This window comes from Barbus barbus, assembly GCF_936440315.1.
Source record: "Barbus barbus genome assembly, chromosome: 21".
Lineage (NCBI taxonomy): Eukaryota > Metazoa > Chordata > Actinopteri > Cypriniformes > Cyprinidae > Barbus > Barbus barbus.
Genome location: NC_136749.1, coordinates 25,141,067 through 25,168,853, shown reverse-complemented (window position 1 = coordinate 25,168,853; position 27,787 = coordinate 25,141,067). Strand labels below are relative to the sequence as shown.

Here is a 27,787-nt window from a genome sequence, read left to right as displayed (position 1 = left end):
GAGTCTTACGTGCAATAGAATTATTAGAGTTACCCAACGAGTTTACATACATATCAAAATCTTTCCTGAAAAAAAAAAAGGAGTTTTCTTTGAATGTAAAATTTTGCAAGAAATAGCAATAGATTAATAATAAATTTGCAGTGAGAAGGGTCTAAATTTAAAGAATAACCAAAAAACACAATTTTGGGGGTTATACAGAAATTTGGATATAAATATTTTATAACAAAATTGGAAAAGTCAACCCAAAATACTTTTGTGTTTATTTACTTTATACTAAAAGTGAGCGCGCACGTGACGTCACGTCGCACCCGCCTCAGTGAGTTTCCGCGCGCGCTCCCGAAGAGTCCCCAAACACAACACAACACGACGAAACCGGACAGAAGATCGCCGATTCTGTGAGAAAATGACCGTTATATCACCAAAAGAGTCCTTTGAAGCGTACTGTTAATCAGGTATGTACACGATATATTGGTCCTGACAGCGACACTCGGATAAAACTAAAGCGCAACAGGTTGTATCATAATGTTAGCCGTTAGCACTCTTGAATGAATCATAACTAAACCACATCTGGAATTAAAACAAACCGTAACGTTAAATAAAAACACCAATTACAAGCTCGTGAAAACACAACAAATGTAACTTTAAGTCGCGTCTGATAGAGACGGCAAGAAACTCCTAACAGAGATGCTATTGTTATAATGACAGACGCTACGCAGAGACGTACATTTATTACCCTCCATATAAACAGTACACATGCCTATTGTACATATACACAGATGCATTTATTGTAGTCTCCTTACACTTTACAATTAGATACATTAACGCTTAATACACACACACTTATATTTAACACGACACATATTTAAGCGATGCATCATGACTTTACGGGGTTACAGTAAGACTTAAGTTCACTTTCTATGTATCCATATATTCATACATACAGCAAACTAATACAAATGACTCGGCAAAAAAAATTCTCTTCATTTGTGACCCTGGGACCACAAAACCAGTCTTAAGTAGCAAGGGTATATTTGTAGCAATACAGTACATTATATGGGTCAAAATGATCGATTTTTCTCTTATGCCAAAAATCATTAGGCTATTAAGTAAAAATCAAGTTTCACTAAGATTTTATTGTAAATTTCTTCCCGTGAATATATTAAAACTTAATTTTTGATTTAGTAATATGCAGTGCTAAGAACTTCATTTGGACAACTTTAAAGGCAATTTTTTTTGCATTCTCAGATTCCAGATATTCATATACTTGTATCTCAGCCAAATATTGTCCTATCCTAACAAACCATACATCAATGGAAAGCTTATTTATTCAGATGTATAAATCTCAATTTCAAAAAAATTGACCCTTATGGCCCAGGGTTACATTTTACTCCTTGTCTAAAAATGTAATTTTGTGTCCCTTTCCCCACAAGGTTCCAGTTTTTCCTGCCTCCAGCCATGTCTTGTCGTGACATTCACGCCACTAATGCTTTCGCCTTCTTCATTGCGATGCTGTCGGTGGCCGGTCTGACCGTCGCCACACTTATTCCCCAGTGGAGAACCACCCGCCTGCTCACCTTCAACCGCAATGCCAAAAACGTGACCGTGTATGATGGCCTGTGGACCAAGTGTGTGCTGCGTGATGGTTCTTCAGGTTGCTATTACTTTGATTCAGACTGGTACGCTAAAGTAGACCAGTTAGACCTCAGACTGCTGCAGTTCTGTTTACCTGCTGGTAGGTGCCCATGATGGGTTCATTGACCTCATTTCTCAGTTTATAAGGCCCTATGAAAGCTGTATTTTGTTTCCCCAAATTTATTTTCCTCCCAAATTCCATGTTTTCCATTTTAATTGTGTTTTAATGGCTTCATTTTAAAGAGTCCATATGATGCTTTTTAATATTTTCTTTTTTGTTTATTTTGTAATGTATCTGTTTATGTATAAAATCTGCAAAGTTACAAAGCTCAAGTCTCCCACAAAGGGCTTTATTTTAGCTAACAGAGAACACTGTTCCAGACCTGCCTAAATGTGATGTGACTCTCAGAGCAGCTCTGGAGAGAAGTTCATATGTAGTGTCCTAAATGTGAGACGGGCGATGCTGAAAACAACACGAACATCACGCATGCTAGAGTATGTGGAGTAGACCACACAATGTGCCACACATTCACTCATTATTTCATATTAAATGGCAGTCTTTTTGTGATTTATATTCACTTACAATAGTCTATATTGCCATTTGATAAAGTGTACAGCTCTACTTTTAAATGTATTCAATCCAATTTGTGCCAAATTCCAGGACATATTGTGTTGTACAGTAAATTGGATTTTTATGACTTGTTTTGGTGATTCTGTCCTCATTCACTACACCACGGAAATCATTGGGCACTAAGTTCATACTGTTGACATCAAAATCTTTTCTCCACAGGTCTGCTGTTTTCCAGCTTGGCTCTTCTGCTCTGTCTCACTGGCATGTGTAAAACTGCTTGCTGCTCCAAAACTCCTGACGACATCAAGAACTCCCGCTGCTTGGTCAACAGCTCAGGCTGCCATCTAGTGGCTGGGATGCTTCTGTTTCTAGGCGGGGCCATCGCCATGCCGCCCTCCGTCTGGTTCCTGTTCCACACGCGTAACCTTAACGAGCGCTACGATAATCTGTTTGCCGTAGAGTTTGGGGTGTATGTGGCCATCGGCAGTGCTGGTGGTCTGATCTTAGCTGCTCTGCTGATGTTCATGTGGTACTGCATGTGTAAAAAACTACCTTCACCGTTCTGGCTACCTCTACCTGAAGGGCCTGCGATGACCAACAGCCTCTCCGCGCAGCCCCTCATGACCAACGGCCTGCCTTCTCCTGTGACATACGCACCCCAGACCTTCCCTCCGGCTTTTCTGGATGCCCCCGTTTTTGTCCCAGCACAGGGTTACCCTCAACCTGCACCCACTCAGCCTATGCCGCCCCATGTCTACATGCCACAGATGTCCATACCTGATGGTTACGGCTCAGAAGTGGGAGCCTCACAGGCATATAGTTACGCACCCTCTCAAAGCTACACACCTTCTCAGGGATACGCCCCATCTCAAAGCTACGCCCCCTCACAGAGGTATGCTGGACACCACTATTCCACACGCTCCCGAATGTCCGGCATTGAGATTGACATTCCTGTCCTTGCTGACTGACATTGAGTTGGTTGTTTCAAATCAAACTGGTATTCTATTTCTAAGAAATGGTCAATTTAGCTGTGGTAGTGAATTTTAAGTGAACAAACTAGTGAAATTGAAAGAAACACCTTTATTCAATTAGTGTAGCGGGTACCTCTTAGTTATAACACTGAAAATGGCCAAAAAAATGGTCATCAAAGCAATAACACAAGTGGAATTAGGAAGTTGTGTACCTCTCTCTCAGTGAGCTTTATTCATTATTCATTCCGTATGTTGCATTTAATTCAGTGACAGGTTTACGTATTCTGTACACAGAAATACTTTCTGCTCATTTTCATGACCCTAATGTCTTTATTCCGCTTTTAAACCCTGATAGTAACACTGAACTTAATGTTGATGTTAAGCACTGTTTTAACCTGCCAGTGAATATGATTGCTAATATCTAAATGTGATAAGTAAATGCTAGAAAGAGACGCAACCTACAATCTGTTCAGGGCTCGCAAAATCGCTAGCCCGACGTCCCGGGGCTATTGTGTTTTCCAGTCGAGCTACCAAAATGTATCACTGTCCTGCCCGAAGGGCTACCTTAAATACAGGGCTCCCACACAATGTTCCCTCTAAGCTGAGCACGCATGCGACCGCGCTCTTCTTCCGCCGCGCAGAAGAAATAATGTGCCTCACGCACACAAAAATGAGTTGGGAAGCCATTTGATTGAATGCCGCCAGTAAAAGGGAAAGAAAAGCAATGCTCGGGCAAACCGCTATAGAGCTGATGTCACGACAGAGTTAGAGCCGGTGAATGCAGTTTACAGGTTTCATAGAAAGAGTTTCATAATGATGTTTAGACAGCTATAGAAGAATTCATATGTTCACGTTTTTTTATATATTTAACAGATCTCAGCTTAAGTTTTCCTTCTGTTTGTATTCTATTCTATCAGTTTAAATAGTTTGTTTTGATAATATATTATGTTAGACCTATATTATAGACTCAAAAACAAGGTCAAATATTTATCAGGTTTTTGACTTTGAGTCTCTTGCTCATCAAGGCTATATTCATTTCAAAAATACAGAAAAAACTGTTATATAGTGAAATATTGCAATTTCTAATATTGGGTTTCTATTTTACTACCTATACTTTAAAATAGCATTTATTCCTGTGATCAAAGCTGAATTTTCAGCATCATTACTCCAGTCTTCAGTGTCCCATGATCCTTCAGAAATCATTCTAATATGCTGATTTATTATCAGTGTTGAAACTGTTGTGCTGCTTAATATTTGTTTGGAACCTGTGTTACTTTTTTCTTTGATTCTTTGATTAATCAAAAGTTTAAAAGAACACCATTTATTCAAAATAGAAATATTTTCTAACAATAGAAGTCTTTACTATCAATTTTATCCATTTAACACATCCTTGCTGAATAAAGTTTATTTAACTTTCTTTAAACTTTTTTAAAGTATCTTTAAAAAAGAAAGAAAAAAATTTCTGACCCCAAACTTTTGAATAGTTTATATTGTAACCCAAAAATTGACTAAACACTGTTCTTTTTAACTTACGTCCCAAAACATACAGTATATAAATAAATAAAATAAAAAAGCAGTACAACTGTTTCCAACATTGATTAAAAATCAGCATATTAGAATGATTTCTAAAGGATCATGTGACTCTGAAAATACTGCTTTGCTTCACAGGAATTAATTACATTTTAAAGTATATTAAAATAGAAAGTTTATTTTAAATTGCAATAATATTTCACAATATTATTTTGTGAAATAATATTCAGTATTTTTTATCAAATAGATACAGCCTTGATGAGCATAAGAAACATCTTTATTGTATTGTACAGTAAAAGTGTTTTCTCAGGTAACCTAAAATCTGCATCATTTAGTTACATCAAGGGTCAAATCAAATATAAATAGCACATTAAAGTTAAAAGTTACACTCTTTTTTGTGTGCATGCTGTACAGGTCTGGTATAAAAAATGCTTTTGCTCAGGTGCCCGAAATGTCCGCCCAATAGAGAAAAGTTTTGCTCAGCAAGAAAAAAAATTAGAGGGAACATTGCTCCCACGGGTCCTTAAATTTGATAACTAAATTGAAGAGTTTTTAAGGCCTTAGACAGTTTTAAATGTTAAATGGTATAAGAAATAATTTTTCAAATTGCCTTAAATAGATTTTTAGGAATTCTGCAAATACCTTCTAAATAGTAAAATAAAACTCTTTCCTTGATATTCGTTGATATTTGTGTATTGAAAATGTTTTTGATTGATATTTATGGTTTTATTTTATTTGGCTAGTTAAATTAATTTTCGGGGTACCAAAATCTGAAGAGTACCTGCCCGAAGGGCTACCAGGGATTTTGAACCCTGCTGTTTTATGACTGCTTACACCTGTATTACTGTTAGGGATGTAACGGTATGAAAATTTCTAATCACGATTATAGTGACCAAAATTATCACGGTTATCAGTATTATCACGGTATTGTTAAAATGTGCTGGAGATGTTCAAAAAGTACCACACATAAATCACTTCACCAAGTTTCATACTTACAAATCAACAAACAGCAAATAAAATGACTTTTTGTTTGCATAATCACTAAAACAATAACATTACCAATGAAGTCTGTATTTTAAATGACAATTTGACTGACAACAGTTTAATAGCATATTCAAATAAATAATGTAAATGTTCAAATAAAGCTTTGAAAAAGTTTAACATAAAGGTAGACCTCACATTTCAGCCTTTAAAGAAAAGGGTTAAGTTAAAATGATAATTGATTAATAAATGATTATATGTATTTTATCTGCTCCATAAATAATTCTATATAGCTTATCTGAATTGTTTAAATGTGTAGAATCCACATAAGCTTGTTTTTCATCAACCGGTTAAAATTTACAGCAGGGCATGCAAATTTGGTCCGTTTTTTGGCCAGACAGAAACTGCACACAGGCTGAATGTAAAGTGTCTGTAAATCCACTCTCTGACAGCAGGTGGCGCTTTATACGGAAAAGCTGAATTACAGCTGATTCCCGTGAACTCCGCGAACACTTCCTTTAGGTATTACATGGAGCGAAGATGAAAACAAAATGCCATCAAATCGTTTCTGAAGACAGTCAGAACCTTCAGAGGTACATTCATATAATTAATTAATTGATATATTCAGTTGTATAATTCCCTTAGCACTCTTTTAAAACCTCCCAGCTTTTCCGCCCTGTTTTCACTACTGTGCGCACGTGAGACTGTTACTGAAAACTCTGCTTTATGCCGGACAGTATTTATTTATCACGAGTTGTTCAAATCACGGTAATCGAATACGGTTTTAATGATAAATAAAATATGAAACGGTAATACTAACCGTGGGGAATTTTATCATGATTTATCGTCAAACCGGTAATCGTTACATCCCTAATTACTGTTAAGCCATGAAGTTTCATATTTGCCTTATATGTTGCCTTATTGTTGTAATACCTGAATATCATGTTGTTGTTTTTAAACTTTGTTGTTATGTGAAGGAGAATTAATTTTTATCTTATGTTTATTATTATTATTGCAATGGAAAGAAATTTTTCTGTTTTAATGTCAGTTTAAAAACTGTCAAGATACTACATGAACACTTACATAAGAATCTTTTTTTATATGTTGAAGGGTTTGCAGGTTTTAGAAAACCTTGTAGTTTGACTCGTTACTTGTCTCTGCCTGATGCCTTTGAGCAGTTGAACTACTCTTATCAAGACTGTACTTCCACTTAATGATTTATGCTTTATAATGAACCTTACTTGAGCAACAAACCACTAATGAAACACTACACTGCATTTTTTTAGTGCAGATGTATTGCATTTTAAAGGTATCACACCAGAGAAGTCATTGCAGTGTAACTCAAGCATTTGAATATAACATGCTCTAGTAGTATGTTTACTGTTACATGGTCACTTAATTCATTGCTAAAATGACAGAAAAACACTAATGTCTTAAAAACAAATAGTTTCTATTACATTGCCTATGACATTTTGCACAAATCAATTTCATCTTGCCTGTTGCAAAATGATACTTTTGCTAAAAGCTCTATTGCTAAATTTTAATTAATGTTTTTTAACACAATCAGTGTATACCACTAATGTCTTGAGTGCTCTTTTTATTAAAGTGCAGTTTACTAAATGTCACTTGTTGTCTGAGCTGCTTTCTTCGGGGTAAGTATAACGGTAGAGTTGTTTATTTAAATTACTGGGCTTCAATGTTTTATCAAATTAAAAACAATAATTATACTGCAAGCAAGCAAGATAAATGTTGATTATTAATATAATTCAATTCAAATCTGAAAAACTAAATTAAATTTTTTTTCCCAATATAATTCAAATTTGTCCCTAATATTTATTAATAAATATCTCGATTATACTCTTGAATGAATCAATATAATTTTTTATCTATAGTTTTACTGAGTAACCAATATTTGTTTAGCTCTATGTATTTTAAGCTTAGTAAAGTACAATGTCGAAAGTTTAAAAACACTAACATCAAGCAAATATACTGAAATTGAATGAGAGCCATGTCTATCGAGTGCTTTTCATATGATACACAGAGAGGCTATGAAAAACGTTTCAAATCAGCCACTCAGGAGGTTCCATTTTATTTTGGATGGCAGCGCACTAGGTTTTGGAACAGAGCCAGTCAGTCTCAAGATGTTTAACAAAAGCCAACCTGAAATAACAGACAACTCCAATATTCAACAATTACATCACTGCATCTGGCAGACACTTCTATCCACAGTGACTTAACAGTGAATTTGAGATTATCAGACGTGTTCCCTGGGAATTGACCTTGCCGTTGCTAGCTCCATGCTCTACCAGCTGAGCTACAGGAACACTACACATCCTGCGAGCACACTCCTGCACGCTTGCTCTCGTTGCCAGGAGGGAATATCAGTGAACTAGATAAGAAAGACGAGGGAGACAGACCTCATTTCTATGAAGGCTGTTCCACTACACCCCCTTATATTCACGTATGAGAGGCGGCACTTTGTGAAGGATTAGCCGTATAACGCAGATGGCCTCTCAGATGTATTGGCTTAAAATAAGATGGGGTTTTCTGTATTGGAGCAGAGGAGGGTGTGTGTGTTCTCTTGGGGACTAGATCATGAATAGAAAGCAGGTTGGGGGATGGCACACTTTCATTTTTTTGGAAAGTGTGTTAAGGATGTTGAGGGGGTGGGTTGCCCCGTTCCAGAGACGATCACCCACCCCAACACTATTAGCCCACCCGACTGTCCACTGAACGAAAAAGAGAGGGAATGAGAGACATGGAGAGAGAAGTAAGAGATGTCTCTCCAAACACACACGCATTCACATACAATAAAATGCAGAAAATGTTGACTGGTACAAAATGTTCATTTCCTGATCAAACTAGAACTGAAGACAAGTTGAAAATAGTAATATACTGAATTATTATTACAATTTAAAATAACTTGATTTTTAAAATAGATTTCAAAAATGTAATTTATTCCTATGTGAGCAAAGCTGAATTTTCAGCATCCATTACGCCAGTATTCAGTGTCACATCATCCTTCAGAAATCATTTTAATATGCTGATTTGCTGCTCAAGAAACATTCATTATGATCAAATCATCATTATCATTATTAAAACAGTTGTGCTGCTTACAGTAATATGTATGAGAAAATCATGATACATTTTTTCAAGAATCTTTCATAAATAGTAAAATCAAATACGACGGGCATTTTTGTGATACGTAAAAAAAACCAACTAAGATTAGAAGATTAAAGTTGTGTAACGTAATAATGTAATATTAATATGTTATTTAAAGCAAATAGTTTAATTTAGCTCAAAGGGAATCATTTCTGATTTTATAGGGAATTGTAATATAGTGAAAACACTATTTAATAGCACAGCAACAAGATCAGATTTGATTTATATAAACCTAAGACATAAACTAATCTAACACATGAACACAAGCATTCACACATTCACACGTTGCAGAAAGAAAGTAAGGAAAGGATGAGTTTAAGAGAATGAAAATGTGAAATCCCAAGTTTATAGCAATATGTTCATTTGCATAGACCTGAACAACCATCAATCACTTATTTAACCCTCGCTTTGAGTTTCTCAATGAGGCTAAAATTTATATTAAAGACACCAATTCAGTTAGAACCTGGAGGTGTTACTTGCTTGCATTGCCTGTGTTAAGGGGTTTCCTTTGTGTCTCATTTGGCTGAAAATGCGGAGTTGGTCTGGTTGAAGTTTGAAGTGAGTGCAGTCAGAGCTGAACTTTGCAGCAGACTTACATTAGAACACCAAACTCCACGGAAAGAAAAGAAACTAAAGTAAAAGAATAAAAATAAAAGGAGGTAATGAGACTAGGTGGTTTTCTTCTCATTGTGGTAGCAGCTGGCACGTGGGCCAGGGCACGCTCAAAGAGCAGCGTCAAAACGCGGTGGCAAAAGAGAAGAAGAGGAGAGAGAGTGACTAAGAGGACCAAGAGAGCATTTCTAAGAAGAAGAGGACCAAGAGGTTGTAAGAGAGCATTTTTAAGAAGAAGAGAGAGTTTGATGGTGTCCTGAGTTTTTAAACTCGGCTTTCAGACCGTCTCATCTGGACGTCTTGACCAATTAGATACTGTCCTTGCTCGGGGTATTGCTTTGTTTCTCCACCCCACTAATAAATCAACATGTTATCTGTTCAGTCAGAGGTCCGAACTTTACAGGCTCTTGCAAAGTATACTTTTGAACATGATTTCTATAACAAGACTATGATGCATTTGACAAAGAATTGATTGGAAGAAACATTTAAAGCATGAATTTTCAAACTCATACATACCAAACATGAATATTACCCTTTAAGGCTTAAGCTATTCAATACTTATTAAAAGCAAGACATACACAATGAGTGATTAAAACAAGGATAGTCAAATGTGTGGGTTACATAATATTCAGTTATGCATAGAAATGATTAGTTTCATTAAAAATTGAAAATGAAAGTCTTTTAAGATGATTTTAGGTGCATATGGAAGCAGACAGTCTTTGTGAACCAAGGAATTTCAGTCGGGTTTTTTGTCTTCTATGTGTGGGGGTAGTCAGTCTAAGGAAGCTCGTGAATTCAGTGTGGAACCCATGTGATAGCCATCTCTTTGACCATAAGTCCTGATTACTTGCCCCAAATTTGACGGTCTCCTTACTGAATTGGAATTATCAATAAGTGTTCTTTTGTCTCAAGGTTGTAAGCTGTTCTGTGAAAAAGTTGGTTAGTTTGCTTGCTTCAGACTAATGGAGCCAGAATCAAATTTATGACATTGTCCTTTTTACTTGGGGCCTCTCTGAATTCCAGCTCCTCAGGTTTCAATGTTCTGATGCATCTTAAATTTGTCTGATTCAGTCTCTGATATTCTACAGTTGTAATATTTTGAGAAAAAAAGTCAAACTTATGAGAATAACGTTATATTTAAAATATTTTATCAAATTAAATAATTCATTTTTTACGATGCAATATTTTACAAAATTTTATATATTCGTAAATATTTATATATTTTATATATAACTATATTCTTAGCCATTTGGCCAAGTGTTAAAATTATTTAACTGACATCAGTAAAAAAGAATAATCATTTGTTTGACTTTGTTTTTTTCAGACTTCATGGATACTGATAAATTATGTGCAAAAATTCAGGACCTTGTATTAAGCAAGTAAAGAGGGTGTACTTTGATTTCATTATGACTTCAGGTAGGTTGAGAGGCAGAGACCCTGCATGTACTGTGAGCTTTGTACAGCATCCAGCAGTGAGAGACGTTAAAGAGGCCAAAGAGGGACACGTTTTCATGTCCCCCGCTGCAGCGTGAGGCGGATAACAGATGCATATGCCATATGGTGAACAGGACGATACTGTCCCTCTGGTTTGTGACTGTGTCTGAATGAATCAGATCAGAGGACTGCCCTGTTGCTGAGGTCACCAACACACAAGGTCATGGGGTTGATATGAAACATGACAAAACCATCAGCATAAAGACGATAAAGAAAGTTGAGTCATTTCTCAGGGTGCATGTGATGCTCATAAGACAAGCTGACGAAGCATTGCACAACAAAAGGGAGAAGATGAGCATTCCACACATTACCACAGAAGTATATACACACACACACACACACAGTATATATACAGTGTATATATTGCCACATTGTTATAAAAAATTTATAAATGTGCTTATAAAATCGAATCATAATATGAATATTTAATATACATTTACATTATGCTTAATTTCATTCATTATATCATAACATACGCCATTTCTGATGGCATAAAGAGATTTATAATAAGTGTGTGTGACTGGACAGATAAAACAGGCAAACCGTGAATGGATCATAAACTCCCTCGTGTGTCACTGAACAGGTTTCATTCGCCCATTAATGAAAGAACTTCAACATCTCAGCCTTTCACCGCTGCTCTAAATGACACAAATCTCTTCATTAGCATGTTCCTCTGTGAATCACTTAATGAATCAGATCATCGTTCTGCGACTGAGAAATGATATTTTCCTCTGTAAAACCTCAGTGACACAGCTTTAGCTCATCTTTCACAGATACGCCCTCCTCGTTCTCTGCCAGTATCCACGTGATTCTGCCATCAGCAGATAATAGCTGCGCTTTTGCATGGTCAGGTGTCTCTATCGACTGTGTGATGGGCTTATCAGTCAACATATGACCTGTCTGCACAGTTAAACTGCTCTGGGTTGTTTCCTTGCCTCAAACAATCACTATCAAGTATACAGTTTCATCTACAGACACCTTAAAACCAAAGTAAAGATGCAGCAAGTATGCTATAGAAACTGTGGCAATACAATACATATTTTTACTTTAAAGCTAATAAACAACACAATGACAGACATAAATCTTACAATACTGATTTAGGCGATGTTTGCTTTGTTTAATGCCGTGATCCACTATACTTACACTTGTAGTATTCTCTCCTCCGGGTTCGATCATGTATGTGTGGTTCCCATCAAAGAACATCCCACTAGAGAGAGAGAAAAAAGAGAGAGATGGTGATGCATGACTAGTAAGTTATACAGTTTAGTGGTCATTAAACTAAAAGCTAATGTTATACGTGCTACTACACATGCATTAAAACATGCTAATTAATTTCGAATTAATGTCGAATGTCACTTACATTCACATTTGAATTGTAATTTTGCTCTTATTTTCAATCCAAAATCAATTTAGAAGTAGACTAACATTTAAAGAATTTAATATAACAATAATTTTAACTAGAAAAGCAAAGTTTGTCAACAAACTTTGAATGCGGGTTTGATAAAATTTTGACAAAGTTTAAAAAGCATTGAAGTTTGGAGGATTGTATGTGCCTTATGGACAGAGACTATGATGAACTGAAAGGTTGGTGATGGCGCAGATGGCGCATGCCTTTGGTGTGAGAGACCTGGGTTCGAATCCACTGTGAGACACCAATGTGTCCCTGAGCAAGACACTTAACCCCTAGTTGCTCCAGAGGCGTGCGACCTCTGACATATATAGCAATTGTAAGTCGCTTTGGATAAAAGTGTCAGCTAAATGAATAAATGTAAATGTAAGTTCTTCAATTCAGAATTCTGCATAACTCTTGCTCGATTCTGCACAGTATACTGTATACTGCCTACTGATATAGAAAAACCATGCAATAAACAGTTTGCTACATAGTTGCACATAAACCGCATCATGTTGCATGATTAATTTAATTCAGTGTGGGGCGTCCAGTTATCATCTTGGAAAAGGGGTTACTATGCATTTTTAATGCAATTTAGTGCACAAATGTTTAGCATAGAGTAATGAGATTCATCCATCTAGATTTGTCAGTGCTGACTCTCCAAATGCAGGTAATTCTCACACTTGTTATGTACCAATAGACTTGAGGAATAATGAGGCATAGTGGAGATTGCGTATGTGTGAGTGTTTTTGTGTGTCCAGACGTCTCTTTTAGCCTTGAGACATGCAGAGAGGATATCATTCTCTGCTCTGATGAATTTAGATCAATCAGTCGGTGATTCTCAGAGAGCCTCCAGTCCAGACGGTGCTGAGACACTCAAGGTGACTTCTGAAAGCATTAGGAGGATGATACAATGCCCTTTTGTACATTCATAAATACAGAGCACCCTCTCACACATGAATGCATCGTGAAAGAATTTTCAATGGGTAATGAGAAAATAAAAGTTCATCAAGACAGACTACACTGATTTTTGAATCATTTAGGGAAAATTAACAGATGGATAGAGAGATAGATAGATATATAGACAGAGATGCTGCTTGCGTACAGTGTAGACATAATGTATCTTAAACCAACACTAAGCCAAGTTTGTATACTAACAGAACAGCCAATATAACTACATCACTAATGGCTTTAGGTCAATGATCCGCAAGAGTTAAAATAGCTCTCAGTCGATGAGGGGTTTTAAAAGTGTCTGCTGGAGGCTGTCATCAGCAGTCCGTGACTGTTTTCAGAGCGTAACGCTGTTTGTCTGACCCGTAATACGACATTAAACTGCAGTCTCAGCAGCACCACTCCTCCCTCTCACACATACACACACTGTTCTCATCACACATAAGAGATAGCATCACTTCCTCTCGGTATTATCTCCTCTCTTAAATGTCACACTTTATATACTCAAGATTTACCACAGTTCAGTTTGGGGTTAGAAGGTTTTTCGTTTTATTTTATTTTATTATTTTTATTTTTTTAACAATAAATACATTTATAATGTTACAAAAGATTTATATTACAAATAAATGCTGTTCTTTTACACTTCCTGTTAATAAAAAAAAAATATATATATGGTTTTTACATAAATATTAAGCAGCAGAACCTTTTTCAATATTGATAATAATAAGATTTTTTTAGCAGAAAATCAGCATATTAGAATTATTCAAGGATCATGTGACACTGAAGACTGGAGTGATGATGCAGAAAATTCAGATTTGCATCACAGGAATAAATAACACTTTAAAATGTATTAAAATAGAACAGTATTAAATTGTTAAGTTGTAATTATATTTCACAATATTACTATTTTTACTGTATTTCTGATCTAATAAATGCAGCCTTGCCAGCATAAGAGACTTCTCAAGTTATTAAAAACTTAATAACCCCAAACATCTGAGCAATAGTGTAATTTTTAATCATGAGATGTTTCTCATGTAAAACACATTATAATATTTGTTTATTGCAAAGAACACACCTATATTTAACAAATATACATGTTCTTTTATACTAGTGCATAATTAAAAAATAAAAACAAATGATTTAACATAGGTCAGTTCTAGTATTAATTTCACATTTATTTTGGATTTATGATGAAAATATTATTTAATTCTGTCAATATTTTATCATTATTTATTAGTTTTAATAAATTTTACTAAAATGACATCTATATTTATCTGATCAACTAAAATGAGTACACAAATATTTTATATGAATTAATTTAAACATATATCAACATTTAACAAATACCATGTGAACAATGTCCTGAAATAATAACTGTACTGTAATACAATATGTTGAATTCTTTATTCTTTAGTGAATTCAAATAAACAACAACAGCAATTCATTTCATACTAAATCTGTGCGGATGTAATTCTTTGAGGAGAAGATATTTAGGCTGTAAATGACTATGAATGTGAAGAGCCCTGCCGCTCTATTTCTGAGCTACATCTGACCTGACTCTGCGCATTCGGATACAGAGAGAGAGACAGAGAGAGAGAGATGGATCTGACCTGACTCCTTCTCTCACTAAAAATACAGACGGAAGGAACTGAGCTATCCCAGAGGGCCACACAGAGAGGCGGTGTATGTGCGTAAGGCTCTATAGAGACTAACTCAATTCTCAGGCACACGAGTGGCTCAGTAACACAGCTAGGTTTACTTCAGCTATGCACAGCAGGAAGCCAATAATACAAACATAAATCTTACAAACACAAAAAATATTACATTTTCAGCTTGCAGCAGTGGATCAAAAGGCCAGACGTGATGCAATGAGCATTACAGCAACAGTACAGGGGAGAACGACAGAAAAACACACACATGCAGGCACAAAGAGCGCTGAGAGCATCAGTATGTGATATGAGAGGAGGATAATGGCATGCTGTAATTATACAGCTCTGTAATTGTTGAATGGGATAATCGCAGCTTTGGCCTGCTAACATGTGTTTATTTATGAATGTGTCTTAGAAAGATGCAGACAGTTCTGTGGGCATCTGTAAGTAAACAGCATGCAGTCAAAACTAAAGCATGTCTCGCTGCTTTTGTAAACCGGTTTGTGTTTTCGTGTTCATTCAGACTTGCTGCACATCTGAGGTACTTACTGCAATCCATGGCAAGTTGAAAGTGCAACATATGACTTCGGGATATCACGTACTTTCCCATGGTAGTAACAGTGTTCTCCACCCTGCAGGGAGAAACAAACAATAATCACAAACAGCACATACTGTTAATGGCTTTAAATGTGGCTAATTCAATCATAATTCAGTAAGGAAATTCAGAAGAACCACCACTTTTATAATATTAGATTTTACCCCAAGTGCTGCATAATGTGAAGCAGCTGTTACCGGATTTGTTATTCATCTGTTATGCATAATCATGATTTGCTTCCATCAGTTTCCAAATAAAAAGTAAAAATAATCATTAGTTATAGTTATAATTAAAAAATTTACGATATTTCGTTTTTTGATGTTATTTTACAACAGTTAGATTCAGTGTTTCAAGAGCTGCTAAATTAATAAAAGTAAATGTAAATTTGCAATAGTGGGGTTTTTAAATTAGTCTTTCGGTATGTTACATCATTACGCCAGTAGGTGGCGACAAGTCACTGCCGTTATGCCGTTAATCACAGACTCATTCTCTGAATCGATTCGTTCTCTATGAGTGAGTCACGGAATCATTCATTAAACTTATTCGTTCATAAACACTGATTCATTTAAGAATGAAAACACTGAGTCACGGAATCATTCATTAAACTTATTCGTTCATAAACACTGATTCATTCAAGAATGAAAACACTGAGTCACGGAATCATTCATTAAACTTATTCGTTCATAAACACTGATTCATTCAAGAATGAAAACACTGAGTCACGGAATCATTCATTAAACTTATTCGTTCATAAACACTGATTCATTTAAGAATGAAAACACTGAGTCACGGAATCATTCATTAAACTTATTCGTTCATAAACACTGATTCATTCAAGAATGAAAACACTGAGTCACGGAATCATTCATTAAACTTATTCGTTCATAAACACTGATTCATTCAAGAATGAAAACACTGAGTCATGGAATCATTCATTAAACTTATTCGTTCATAAACACTGATTCATTCAAGAATGAAAACACTGAGTCACGGAATCATTCATTAAACTTATTCGTTCATAAACACTGATTCATTTAAGAATGAAAACACTGAGTCACGGAATCATTCATTAAACTTATTCGTTCATAAACACTGATTCATTCAAGAATGAAAACACTGAGTCACGGAATCATTCATTAAACTTATTCGTTCATAAACACTGATTCATTCAAGAATGAAAACACTGAGTCATGGAATCATTCATTAAACTTATTCGTTCATAAACACTGATTCATTCAAGAATGAAAACACTGAGTCACGGAATCATTCATTAAACTTATTCGTTCATAAACACTGATTCATTCAAGAATGAAAACACTGAGTCACTGAATCATTCATTCAAAAGAATGATTCACAAACGCTGATTCATTCAGGAACTAAACTGGAACCTCTGTGTTACTCAGACACGCAATGGTTCTGTTGTGGGTTTGTTTGGCAATATTTTCTTTGGCAGTTAAAAGTAACAGGCATTATTGTGTCTAATATGTACGCTGTTACTTAACATTAACTTACTGTATATTGAACAATAAATCTGTAGATAAAAGCAATATCACTAATAAGGCCAAAATGTTTGTATTTTATATTGATATTAAATGTTTCAATTCTGCATGTGTGTGGGTTAACATTTATACTGGCCACTTTTTTTTGTACTGAAGTGATCAGAAGACTTTGTAAGAGTACTCCAGAGTGCGTATGTTATTTATGAAATGTTTTTAGTGTAAGTGCTCGACTGCCATTAGGGCTGCAGGTTTTCGCTTCCTGCTTTTTCTCAGAGGACTAAGGCTGCAGCATTTACCAGCAGATCAATTTCATTTCATCCCTCTCTCTTTCTCACTCTCTGCAATGGACAAAAAGCTTCATATGCTGAGTTTTATCCATTCCTTTGCTGCCATCTTTCCTCTAGCTTGTTCTGGAGCACTTCTGCCTCTTATTTCCACATGTAGCACTTTCTGTCCTCAAGAGTTCTCAGCTAATCAAGAGCCGAGGGTAGTCTCCACCACACACACACACACACACACACATACACACACACACACACACACACACACACACACACACACACACACAGACAGACATTCCTGAAGATTGAAGTTGTTGTAGAGACAGCCTATTCACCTTTCAGACTAATTACCCAGCATGCATTAGTGCCTAGAATCACAGAGAGACAGGCTGTGTCCAAAATGTAAAAAATGCTGCCTTTTCATGCAGTATATAATGGTAAGAAGGTATTGAAGGATGTGAATTTGAGATCATCTTTAATATGAGAAGATGCCTGAAATTGTATAAAATACATTGTCATTCAAAATTTTAGGGGCATTAAGATTTTTTTTAGAAAGAAATGTATGCTTTTATTCAGCCAGGACCCAATAAATTGATCTTTCTATTTATCAAAGAATCCTATCAAAAGTATCATGGTTTCCACAAAAACATAAAGCAGTAAAATCATTTTAAAATATATGAAAATACAAAACAAATTTACAATAATATTTCATAAAATTTCTGTTTTTGCTGATCAAATAAATGTAGCCATAGTGAGACTTCTTTCAAAAAACATTGAAAAAGTCTTACTGCAAACATCTGAACAGCAGTCTGTTTATTATTTGTAATTTATACACACATTTTAAGTCAACAGCTATTTTCTCAAGATTATTTTTTTTTATCACAGCTTCCAAAAAACCATACAGGAAATAAACGTTGCACATAGTTTCTCATCTAATTTTATAGAATATTTATTTCTATAAAATGTATTTTTTTAATTTTCTATATTATTCTATCAATTTATTTTCACTTGTGCAAATATTAGCTAAATGTGTTTTCTCAAACTTATTCATAGTCATATTTTTATATTTAATTACAAATATTGTTTTCCTCCTATTTACATGCAGTGTTTCTTCAGCAGGTGAAAATATATAACGTAAACTATATAAGGAATTATTTTTTCCTTTGCAATAGATTTTTTTTTAATAGAATTGTTTTCTTTTGAGACGTTTATATTCAAGAAACAATAATCTAAAATACTAATGACAATCTTAAAATAGTAAACCTACGGTTTCCCTTTCCTTGTGATTTCCTTAATTATGATGTCAGCATGTATGCTTTAAAACCAATTAATAAAACCAATTATCGTTGTTGTGGTCAAACCTAGATATGTGGTATCTCACAAAATCGCAAGATGTCTTTTTTTAGATCCACCAATAAGATCTGGTCTCAGAGAAATATACATGCAGGGCTTCTATAAATATAATAGCGTTTTTGTATGATTCATATAATTCCTTTGTATGTATTAAATCTGTAGTTAAACTAAGAGGTTGTTCACCTTTGCAGTGGGGAGATGAAGCTAAATATATCTGTGTTGCAACACTAAAATCCCTTCAGTGACTCTCTTTCTCTCTCTTCATCCTCTGCCTCTTCATCCATCTCTCTGTTATTCCCTCCTTCCTCACAGAACCCACCGCTCTATTTTCATTCATCCATAAAAGCAAAACAGCACCTAAAGAGCCCTTGTAACCTTACATGCACAATATTTCCTCAGGCTTTATAGGCTGGGTTGTGGGCGTAAGGCCTCTGTGGATCTGAATGTCTTCACTGAAGCCTTCGTGACAATCAAACTCAGATCAATAAAAAAATAAAACATGTTAAATGGGCTGCATCAAATTTAAATCACAGAATATGGGCTCTTTAGTTTCTTAAAGATAACAGAGAACCTTGTGACGTCCACTGCACTATGCATAATCTATATAAAATACACACCTTGACACAATGATGGTGTCCAACATGCAGCACACAAATAGGACACTGTATCCCTGCTCCTGTGTGAGTGTGTGACAGGAACAAGGGCTAAAACAAGCAAACACCTTCTGCTCTGGGTGCGATGTGTCCCATCTGAACACACGTGCCTCAGTACACTGACAGAATGAAGCTGAGGGTCCCAGAGGGGCTCAAAGACACAGATCTGATCAGACTATAGTCACTGTCCCAGAGTGAAACACAGTGTCATAGAGTGGAACAAAGAGGGTCAAGGCATTTAAATGAATTATTCAGGTAAATATTTACTGTAACATTGAACAAAATTGGGACTACTTTTCTAAGTGGTAAAACCTCTGGTTAAGTGCTACCACCCTTATTTATGTGGGAGTTTTTAAGCTCCAGAAAACAACATCCTATATTATCAGATCACCAAACAGAGTATTTTTATGCCTAAAGTTTTTTGGTTGTATCCACCTTATTCTTCAACGCAGAAGTAAGCCTATGGTCGAGACTTCCGGTTCATTAGCCGCTATAGGAAAATAACGAGAAGAATAACAACATGCAGTAAACGGTAAAACTGTTTGCACTACAAACCAGTGTGTTCATAAATACATTAAAATAATAAGGTAAGACACACCAATTTGCAATATCAAGCAGCAAAACAAGCTGTTTTGTACAGCTTAAATATAGCTGGACGCAGATGACACTAGAAGCCAGTCCCATAAAAATTACATAAGGTGGAATAAGGTGGAACAATACAATAAGGTAGAAACATTTTTTCAAACGCACATTTTTGTGGATTAATCATGAGCTAAAGGTACTTCTGGTCTAAAGCAGATATTTATTTGATATTGGAATGAGAGTTTATACTCACTTTGTTGACAACTGAATTCCCCTCCTCTGGTATGTGTCTCTCAATGTAATTTGATGATAGAAGATCACTGCAAAAAAACACAGTTGGTAAAAAGTTTTATATTTTCACTCAAATTATTTAGTGAACTCAATTAATTTTATTCTTCTATTTTGTTAAATGTTATTCTGAAACTTTTAAATAAAATATTTTAAATAAAAAAATCACATAAATCATTAAAGAGTACAGAAAAAATATTGCGTTTCCTAAAGGCAATATTAGTGCTTGCAAAGCATCAAAAGAATAAAAGTGTCACATAAATTAAGATTTTAAGCTTTGGTTCAGACACAGTCTGCAATGTAATATAAATGCAAGACAGGAAAGACCAAACAGATTTCAGTATGTAAATACTATAATGATGCGATCACAATTTATGCAATACCTCAAATTTCGTAAAGAGGTGGAAAGCTTGCAAAAGCCAAAAATACGGTGTGCTGTATATATATTTTAAGCTGAAGCTTAAAAAAATACTTGCTGAAAATTTCTGGAGAAATAGAAAATAAAGACAAATAGACTGCCTGATGAATATCGGCACTGTAAATATGATTCATAATCCTCCCAAACACTTCACTCCTGGTGATCCTGGCATCACACATTTAATGAGCAGATCAAATCAACACTCATGTCACTCATACATTCTGCTTATCTAACAGAGGACTGAAATGGAACAGAATCTGGAATGGAATCTGTGTTCCAACACTAAGAGTCATGAGCACAGTTAACCTGCGGAGAGATCCACGGCTGATTTCATACATCACAACTCACTAACACTAAGTTGTGTTCAAGGACACTTCAGTGTGTGGCAAAGCTGCGCTCAAAAAGTTGTTCACAAACTGGGACGAGAGAGAGCACACTGTTACCCTGGAGCAGGATACTGAGTGACTGTAGCATGTAAATAAAACCTATAGGAGTCAAATGATACAACTGCAATCATCACGAAATGGCAATGTAGCGAAAAACAGACTGAGCGCAGGAGGAGAGATGGGTGAAAGTGTCTCGCAGCAGGAGCTCTGACTGAAATCAGTTACCGTGAGCTCATCGCTAGGACAATCACAGCATGACATCAAACCAGCCTTTAAAGACAGAAACACACATCTTCAACAGCAGTTCACTACAGCAGGTGATTAGCAGGGTATTTATGGAGCTACAGTGCTGTAACGCATAATACAAAAAAGTTTGCAATTAGAGATTCATTCTGTGGTAAATGCAAATGTACATAAATAACTGTGACTGTGAGACAGAATTCAAAACTAATAGAGGACTAACAGAGGACAGGACAAAACCAGCGGATAGAGAGAAAATGACAGAGCATTGAGAGAGGATCAGAACAGGAGCAGAAGAAGATAAAGAGGGAGTGATAAAGTGGGATGTCAGAGGAAAGATATATTGTGATTTATGATAAAAGCTGCCACACTCACACACACACACACACACACACACACAAACAATCACATACAGTTGCTACATTCTCCCACCCATCACATCCGGTGGGTGAATTGAGAAAGATTTGCTGACAATAATCTTTTCTTACTGACCATGAAACTGCACTTTGTCTTAAATAAATAAATAAAAGTTTTATTGTGTTATAATATTTATTCAAATATTTATCAATTTTCCTTATTTGACCATTTTTCAAGATATTCAAAGGATATTTAGTATTTTTTCAGAGGACCTTTGGGGATCTCAGTTACCAGTAGAATCAAATACCTGTCATGTGTTGGTACTGTCCCAGTCTAAGCAGAGGTGGAAATCTGCAGTATATTTTGCTTTGTGAAATGCGAAGGTAAGGCTGATAACAGATTTTAATTGCTTTGGGATTTGAATTATTTATCAGGAAAGCCCCACAATTCCCCATCCCATTCCAATCCATCCCTCTTCATACACACCCTGCCCTACAAACATTTCAATATGGTGCTGTCATATGACTACAAAATGGCTCTCATTTCTCATGTAAAGCTTAATGGACTGGTCCATTCTATGAGACAGACAGAGAGACAGTGAGACATGCTAATTAAAGAAGAGAGAGAAACCAGAGGAATAGAAATGAAAGGGTTTCCAGAAGAGAGAACAGATTGTGTGTGAAGTAGTGCTGTATCGTCTCTGTCTGTGTGTGTGTGTGTGTGTGTGTGTGTGTGAGGTGAAGGTGATTTTCTCTGTCCCAAAACCTAGTGAGCTGCCTACCTGGACAGCATTTTAAAGCAGCATGCCATAAATATGCTGCCACCAGTAATACCTCCAACCAGCTTTTAAGACAGCACTGCACGTGTCCTTTCCAAAGACAGACATCACTGGATGCATGGCTAAAAAATTAATTTCTTTACAATACACTTGTGTATGCTATAAAGTTTATGCTTATGTGTATCGTATGGTTAGCTTAGCAACATGCTAATGTAAATCTCTATTGTAACCATTTATGTTTTATTATGCTCTGCCCCTTGCTCACTTAAACAAACTTCACAGAGTCCTATTTGAATGAATGTAATTTTGAATGAAATTTCAGTGAAAGGCATCATTTTGAGTTCCTTCCTCAGCAAGGAAACATCAAATTGCTAAAAAGTGAAAGTGAAGACATTTATTGTTACAAAAGATTTCTCTTTCAAATAAACATCTTTTAAATGTTCTGTTAATCAAAGAATCCCGAACAAATGTATAATAGCTTCCATAAAGATATTAAGAATCACAACTGTTTTCAACATTGATAATATTATAATGATTTCTAAAGGATCATGTGACACTGAAGACTGGAGTAATGATGCAGAAAATTCAGCTGTCATTGCAGGAATAAATCACAGATTAAAATATGAAAGTGAAAAAAAAAAGTGAAAATATATGAATATAGAAAATAAATGAAAATAGAAAACAGCTCTTTTAAATTGTAACAATATTTTACAGTATTACAGTTTTTACTGTATTTTTGAGAAGATAAAAATTTATAAGACGAGTTTATGTTTTTTCCTCTGTCTCATGCAGATGCGCATATGCAGCACCTTTAGAGATTATGGCGTGTGTAAATCTGATTCTAGACCCTGGAGACCAGCAGAAGAACATCTCCCGTGAGGACAGGACACCATCCAGCACAGCTGGAGACCCCAATCTCTGATCTAATTAGCACTCAAACACATACAAGTTCACTTTTTAGATGGCACACTTAAAACAAGTGTAAACAAATGTTAGTAGTAGATGTAGTGTGTTGTTTCCACAATTTATATTCCATGGAAATATGGAGATTTGCTCAATTCTGATTCCTGCTGTGATTCATGTGTGTTCGAGATTAAGACAGTGACTCAAAATCCCAATAGAGACTCATGCCTGTTCATGTTCACAGAAAAAAAAGTAGATGCGAGTGTAAGGTATCTAGAGTGTATTGAGATATTAAGACATCGACATCATGTTGTAGTATTGTGTGAGAGCATTTGTGAATGTGTGTGTGTGTGTGTGTGTGTGTGTGAGGTTTGGAAAAGCTGAAGTCAGTATTGTGAAGTGTGTGCTGAGCGCTTCAGCTCTTTTGTGCTTTTGCTGTCCAGGAGTTTTTAAACCTGCAGCTCTGCTCGTGTTCCCAAAGAGACAAAACTGCAGCCTCAGCAAACAAAAGACCTGCGAGCAGCCTTATCCACACACACATTCACAGCACCAACAAATAATCACTACAATTAAATCAAATGTGCACAAAATGAAGAATCAGCAAAAACCATACAACATGCATGAATACACACAAACACACACAGGGGAGGGTCTTTACAATGTAAGAGAGATTTGGTGTATTTCACAGAGAGACCCTTCCCCCCATAAGAATACGTATTCTGAGGGGAGCAGGTGCAGTTGTTCTCATTGTGAACATGTATGTGTTTCACCAGCTCCTCCCACTGAGCTTGTTAATATCAAATATGTTCATTATTTACACTGATTTGCCTTCACAATCAAATCCCCCCAATCGTTACACAATCTCTCACACACCAGGCTTCTCATACCGTTTGGTTTGGTCAGTGAATTTACATTATGTGCATATATATATACGTGTGTGTGTGTGTGTGTGTGTGTGTGTGTGTGTGTGTGTGTGTGCAAAGCTCAATCACCTAGGTGTAACCAACAAATCGATAAAAAGGTGTTTTACATTACATAAACTTCATTTAAACAGCACCACAAAAGCATTTTCAGAAATGCATTGAAGCGAAAGCATATTGGCAGATTTTAATGAACAGAACTTCTCAACACTGGCACAGTTTTGGTTTTGTTCTCACACCTTCATTATACCATTAGTTAAGAAACCAAGAAACAACACAAGAAGATCACTCAAATAAATGTGCCACAACATGCTACAGCAGAACAAACCAGTTTGGCCTAGTGATCAAATGTTGCATTTGCAACATTGCAAGAGAAAAAAAGGCAAAAAGAGGATAATAATTATGCATTATGCATTTATATAAAGGGAGTTGGTGTTTATGATGGACAGGTAAAGCAGAACGTCTCAGAACTGCTCCTGAAAATATCTTGCGTCACTGTACATGTGAGCACTTCTAAGACTCTTATGCCAGCTGTTTTTCCCGACTCCATCTCACTCAGATCTCTCTCCTCCTTCATCACACACCCACACAGACTCAAGGGTGCATGAAGGATGCTGGTTGGTCAGACTTTTACTCTGCCTCCATCCAACAACTTTTTCACTTTCTCTCTCTCTCTGCATCTTTCTCATGTTTTGTCTAGCTTTCGTCTATTGTGCAGTTTCCTGAAAGGATGGTAAAATGGAGGTGAATAAATGATGGCATAATAAACTCAAGCTATATAAAAGATAACATACAACAGATCAGGACACTGACATTCAAAACACTGAATAGATATTTACATTTATGCATTTAGCAGACGCTTTTATCCAAAGCGACTTACATTCAAGTTACAGATTTTACATTTTATCAGGTCTTGCTTTCCCTGGGAATTGAACCCATGATCTTGGCGTTGCTAGCACCATGCTCTACTATTTGAGCTACAGGAAAGATATTACACAAAAATGGCTTTACAGGTCAATGTTGCTTTCTTTATATCTGGAGACTGTTGTTCATCTAATTCAGCTGTTTACATGTGCATTTATTATACTGTGACACCAACACTTGTGAAGTATACTTTGCATCGACATCTAACACTGTTAAATAATATCCTTATATTGTAATATCATTCTTATACTGTGATCATTCACAAGTTATTGCATGTTGCAATAACATGTCTGTTGTGTCTTAACTGAATACATGACGTTAACTAACCACATTTATTATAGCTGTATGTTACTGCCATATGGGCATACACTCATTTGTGGCTGATAACAGAATACTTCCTGACTGTAACACTGAAACAAGCATTTTCTGCTGCTTTGAAACAATATGTATTGTGAAAACTGCAAGTACTGTACAAATAAACTTGAACTGAATTGATGTAATCATTTTTAAAGTCCACCTAAACAATAAATAAGCGTAGAGCCCTGTAATCAATGTCTTTTTTTGATTGCAAAATTAGAATAAATATGCCAATTAACATAGGACAACAACAGAATCAGGCGGAGAAAAAATATTTAGTGAAACCACAAAGGCACTGAAATAACACATAAAGACATAGTTTTACCACATTTTTTGATGTTTCGTCAATGTCATAAAGTCATGAGTAAAATAGTTCAATTTGGGCATACTTGAGGAGAATTTACTTTTATGCATGTAATAAAATGATTAAATGTCCTATATATTCTAAATTATGATCGCAATGGCATCAGTGTCTATTGTTATATAAATCTAATTATTTTGACCCACACCCTCACCCTAAAGTTGGAAAACAAGAACCGGTTGATGTCTAAAAGACTGAGCACCACAAAACAAAACAAAGACAAGAAACCGACATCTCACACACATGCATACACACGCCAAAAAACCCTCAGGTGCAACTGACATCAGAAATGAAACCAATGTGTGTGTCTGGAGGTGTGTTTGGACTCTTTCATGCATGTTGGACACAGTTGACATGATGATAAATGTTAATGGCAATGCATGAAGTGTATTCATCTGAGGTATGTGTGTGTGTTTATCTCTAAAAGAAGCCACTGTCATTTGAACTTGATTTATAATTACAAGTATGAAATTCAAAACAAAACCAATCCACACATAGCTCACTCAACAGCAATCAGACACACACCAGCGTCTCTGCAGACATGTCCTGTCACAGGTTTGATCTGATGAGACGTCATGCGTGTGCTGACTGTGTCAGAGAGAAGCTCATAGTAGCAGATAGCAGATGACACTGGGATTCTTCTGCACTATGTTTTGCTGAGCTCAGACCCTACATGGAGCCTGTGGGTTTTGCTTACAGGGACATTTTTAAATGTTACTTCAGATTTATGTATAAAATAAACATTATAACATTATAACTCTTGAGTCTCATAAATTAATATTTAAAATATAAAATAATTATATATATATATATATAGTATATACAGTAAAAATATTATTATATTTTCAATGTCGTAAACGGTTCAATATTAATTTTTTGTGTGGAAAAACTAAGCTTTTAGCAAGTTTTATTTGAAAACAAAATCTTTTGTAAGATTAGAAATGTTTTTACTGTCAATTTTGATCAATTTAATGCATTCAAATTTGTTCTAAAATATAAAATAAACACAAAGAGCGAAGAAAAAAATGAATAAAATCTTTCATTATTTAAAAAATAATGTGAGTTCCATAGTTCCATGAGATTTAGTTAAGGTCAATATCTAAATGTTAAACAAATCTGACATTTTAAAACATTTGATTCATAAACCACATTCAAGACTCATTCTCTGACAATGTGTAATGGGAATTTTGCTTCACAGGTCAATTTAATTTGTTTTAAGGAGGTTTAGATGAGGGCACTGGAAAGCAAGACAAATATGGAATTTACCATGCAATTATGAAAGATTTGATATTAATGGATGATTTGTCTATATTGATTTCTGATTCAAAGGTGAGCTTGTGATTGTTTGTTATCTGTTCAGAGTTGCAGCTGTCTGTTCCCACCCCCCCAGCATCAGCGATATCTGACTGATTTTAATGCTTCCTTTCTGCCACATGGTCCGTTGTCACGACGACACAGCTGATTGAAAAGCAGAAAACCCATTTGCTCCAACGGCTTTAATCAAACACACTCATTCATTATTCAGAACGCGTGAGAGGGTGCAGGGGGCAAGCCAGAGTGTGTGTGTGTGTGTGTGTGTGGACTATTATAGTTTGAGTAAGTGCACATTCATATAATACAAGCAAAACAAGATTTTTTGAACATTATACAAATATGTCAATCCGATTGCTAAACTACAGATGACAAACAATTATCATATGAAAAAACTTTCATGAAAATAGGTCTCAGCTGGAGGCTGGAAAAAAGCCAAATGCACACAAACATGCACACAAACACGTGAAGAAAATCCCTAAGACTTTAGAAACTGACAGAGAGAGGTGAGAGAATGAGAACGAAAGAATGAATTGGTTTCCTAGGAGGAAACTGGGAAAGTAATCTGGACGCAGGTCAGTCGGGACGGATCCAACTGCCAGCTCTCCATGGGTTCAGAAGAACAAACTAAACACCCC

General features: G+C 35.7%; 2 protein-coding genes across 2 annotated transcripts in view; one reads left to right on the top strand and one right to left on the bottom strand.

Moving 5' to 3' along the window:
* LOC306887257 (disintegrin and metalloproteinase domain-containing protein 22-like) overlaps positions 1–27,787 on the bottom strand; it is a gene marked incomplete at its 5' end in the record, with an annotated part of 58,690 nt that overhangs the window by 22,294 nt on the left and 8,609 nt on the right. The window contains 3 exons of the mRNA XM_079444871.1: positions 12,097–12,160; positions 15,493–15,575; positions 20,160–20,226. Coding sequence (XP_079300997.1) covers positions 12,097–12,160; positions 15,493–15,575; positions 20,160–20,226 — 214 coding nt within the window. The remainder of the gene's footprint in view (positions 1–12,096; positions 12,161–15,492; positions 15,576–20,159; positions 20,227–27,787) is intronic.
* Positions 302–5,442, top strand: LOC306887258 (claudin-12-like). The gene is made up of 3 exons (XM_079444872.1): positions 302–452; positions 1,431–1,732; positions 2,423–5,442. The coding sequence occupies exons 2-3, from the start codon at positions 1,456–1,458 to the stop codon at positions 3,169–3,171; spliced, it is 1,026 nt and encodes a 341-aa protein (XP_079300998.1). The 5' UTR covers positions 302–452; positions 1,431–1,455; the 3' UTR covers positions 3,172–5,442.

Bases quoted from the DNA above. Each gene is read 5' to 3' on its own strand.
- LOC306887258 (XM_079444872.1), top strand. From the start codon at position 1,456: ATGTCTTGTCGTGACATTCACGCCACTAATGCTTTCGCCTTCTTCATT. The intron at 1,733-2,422 runs GTAGGTGCCCAT...TTTTCTCCACAG, and splicing joins GCAGTTCTGTTTACCTGCTG to GTCTGCTGTTTTCCAGCTTG.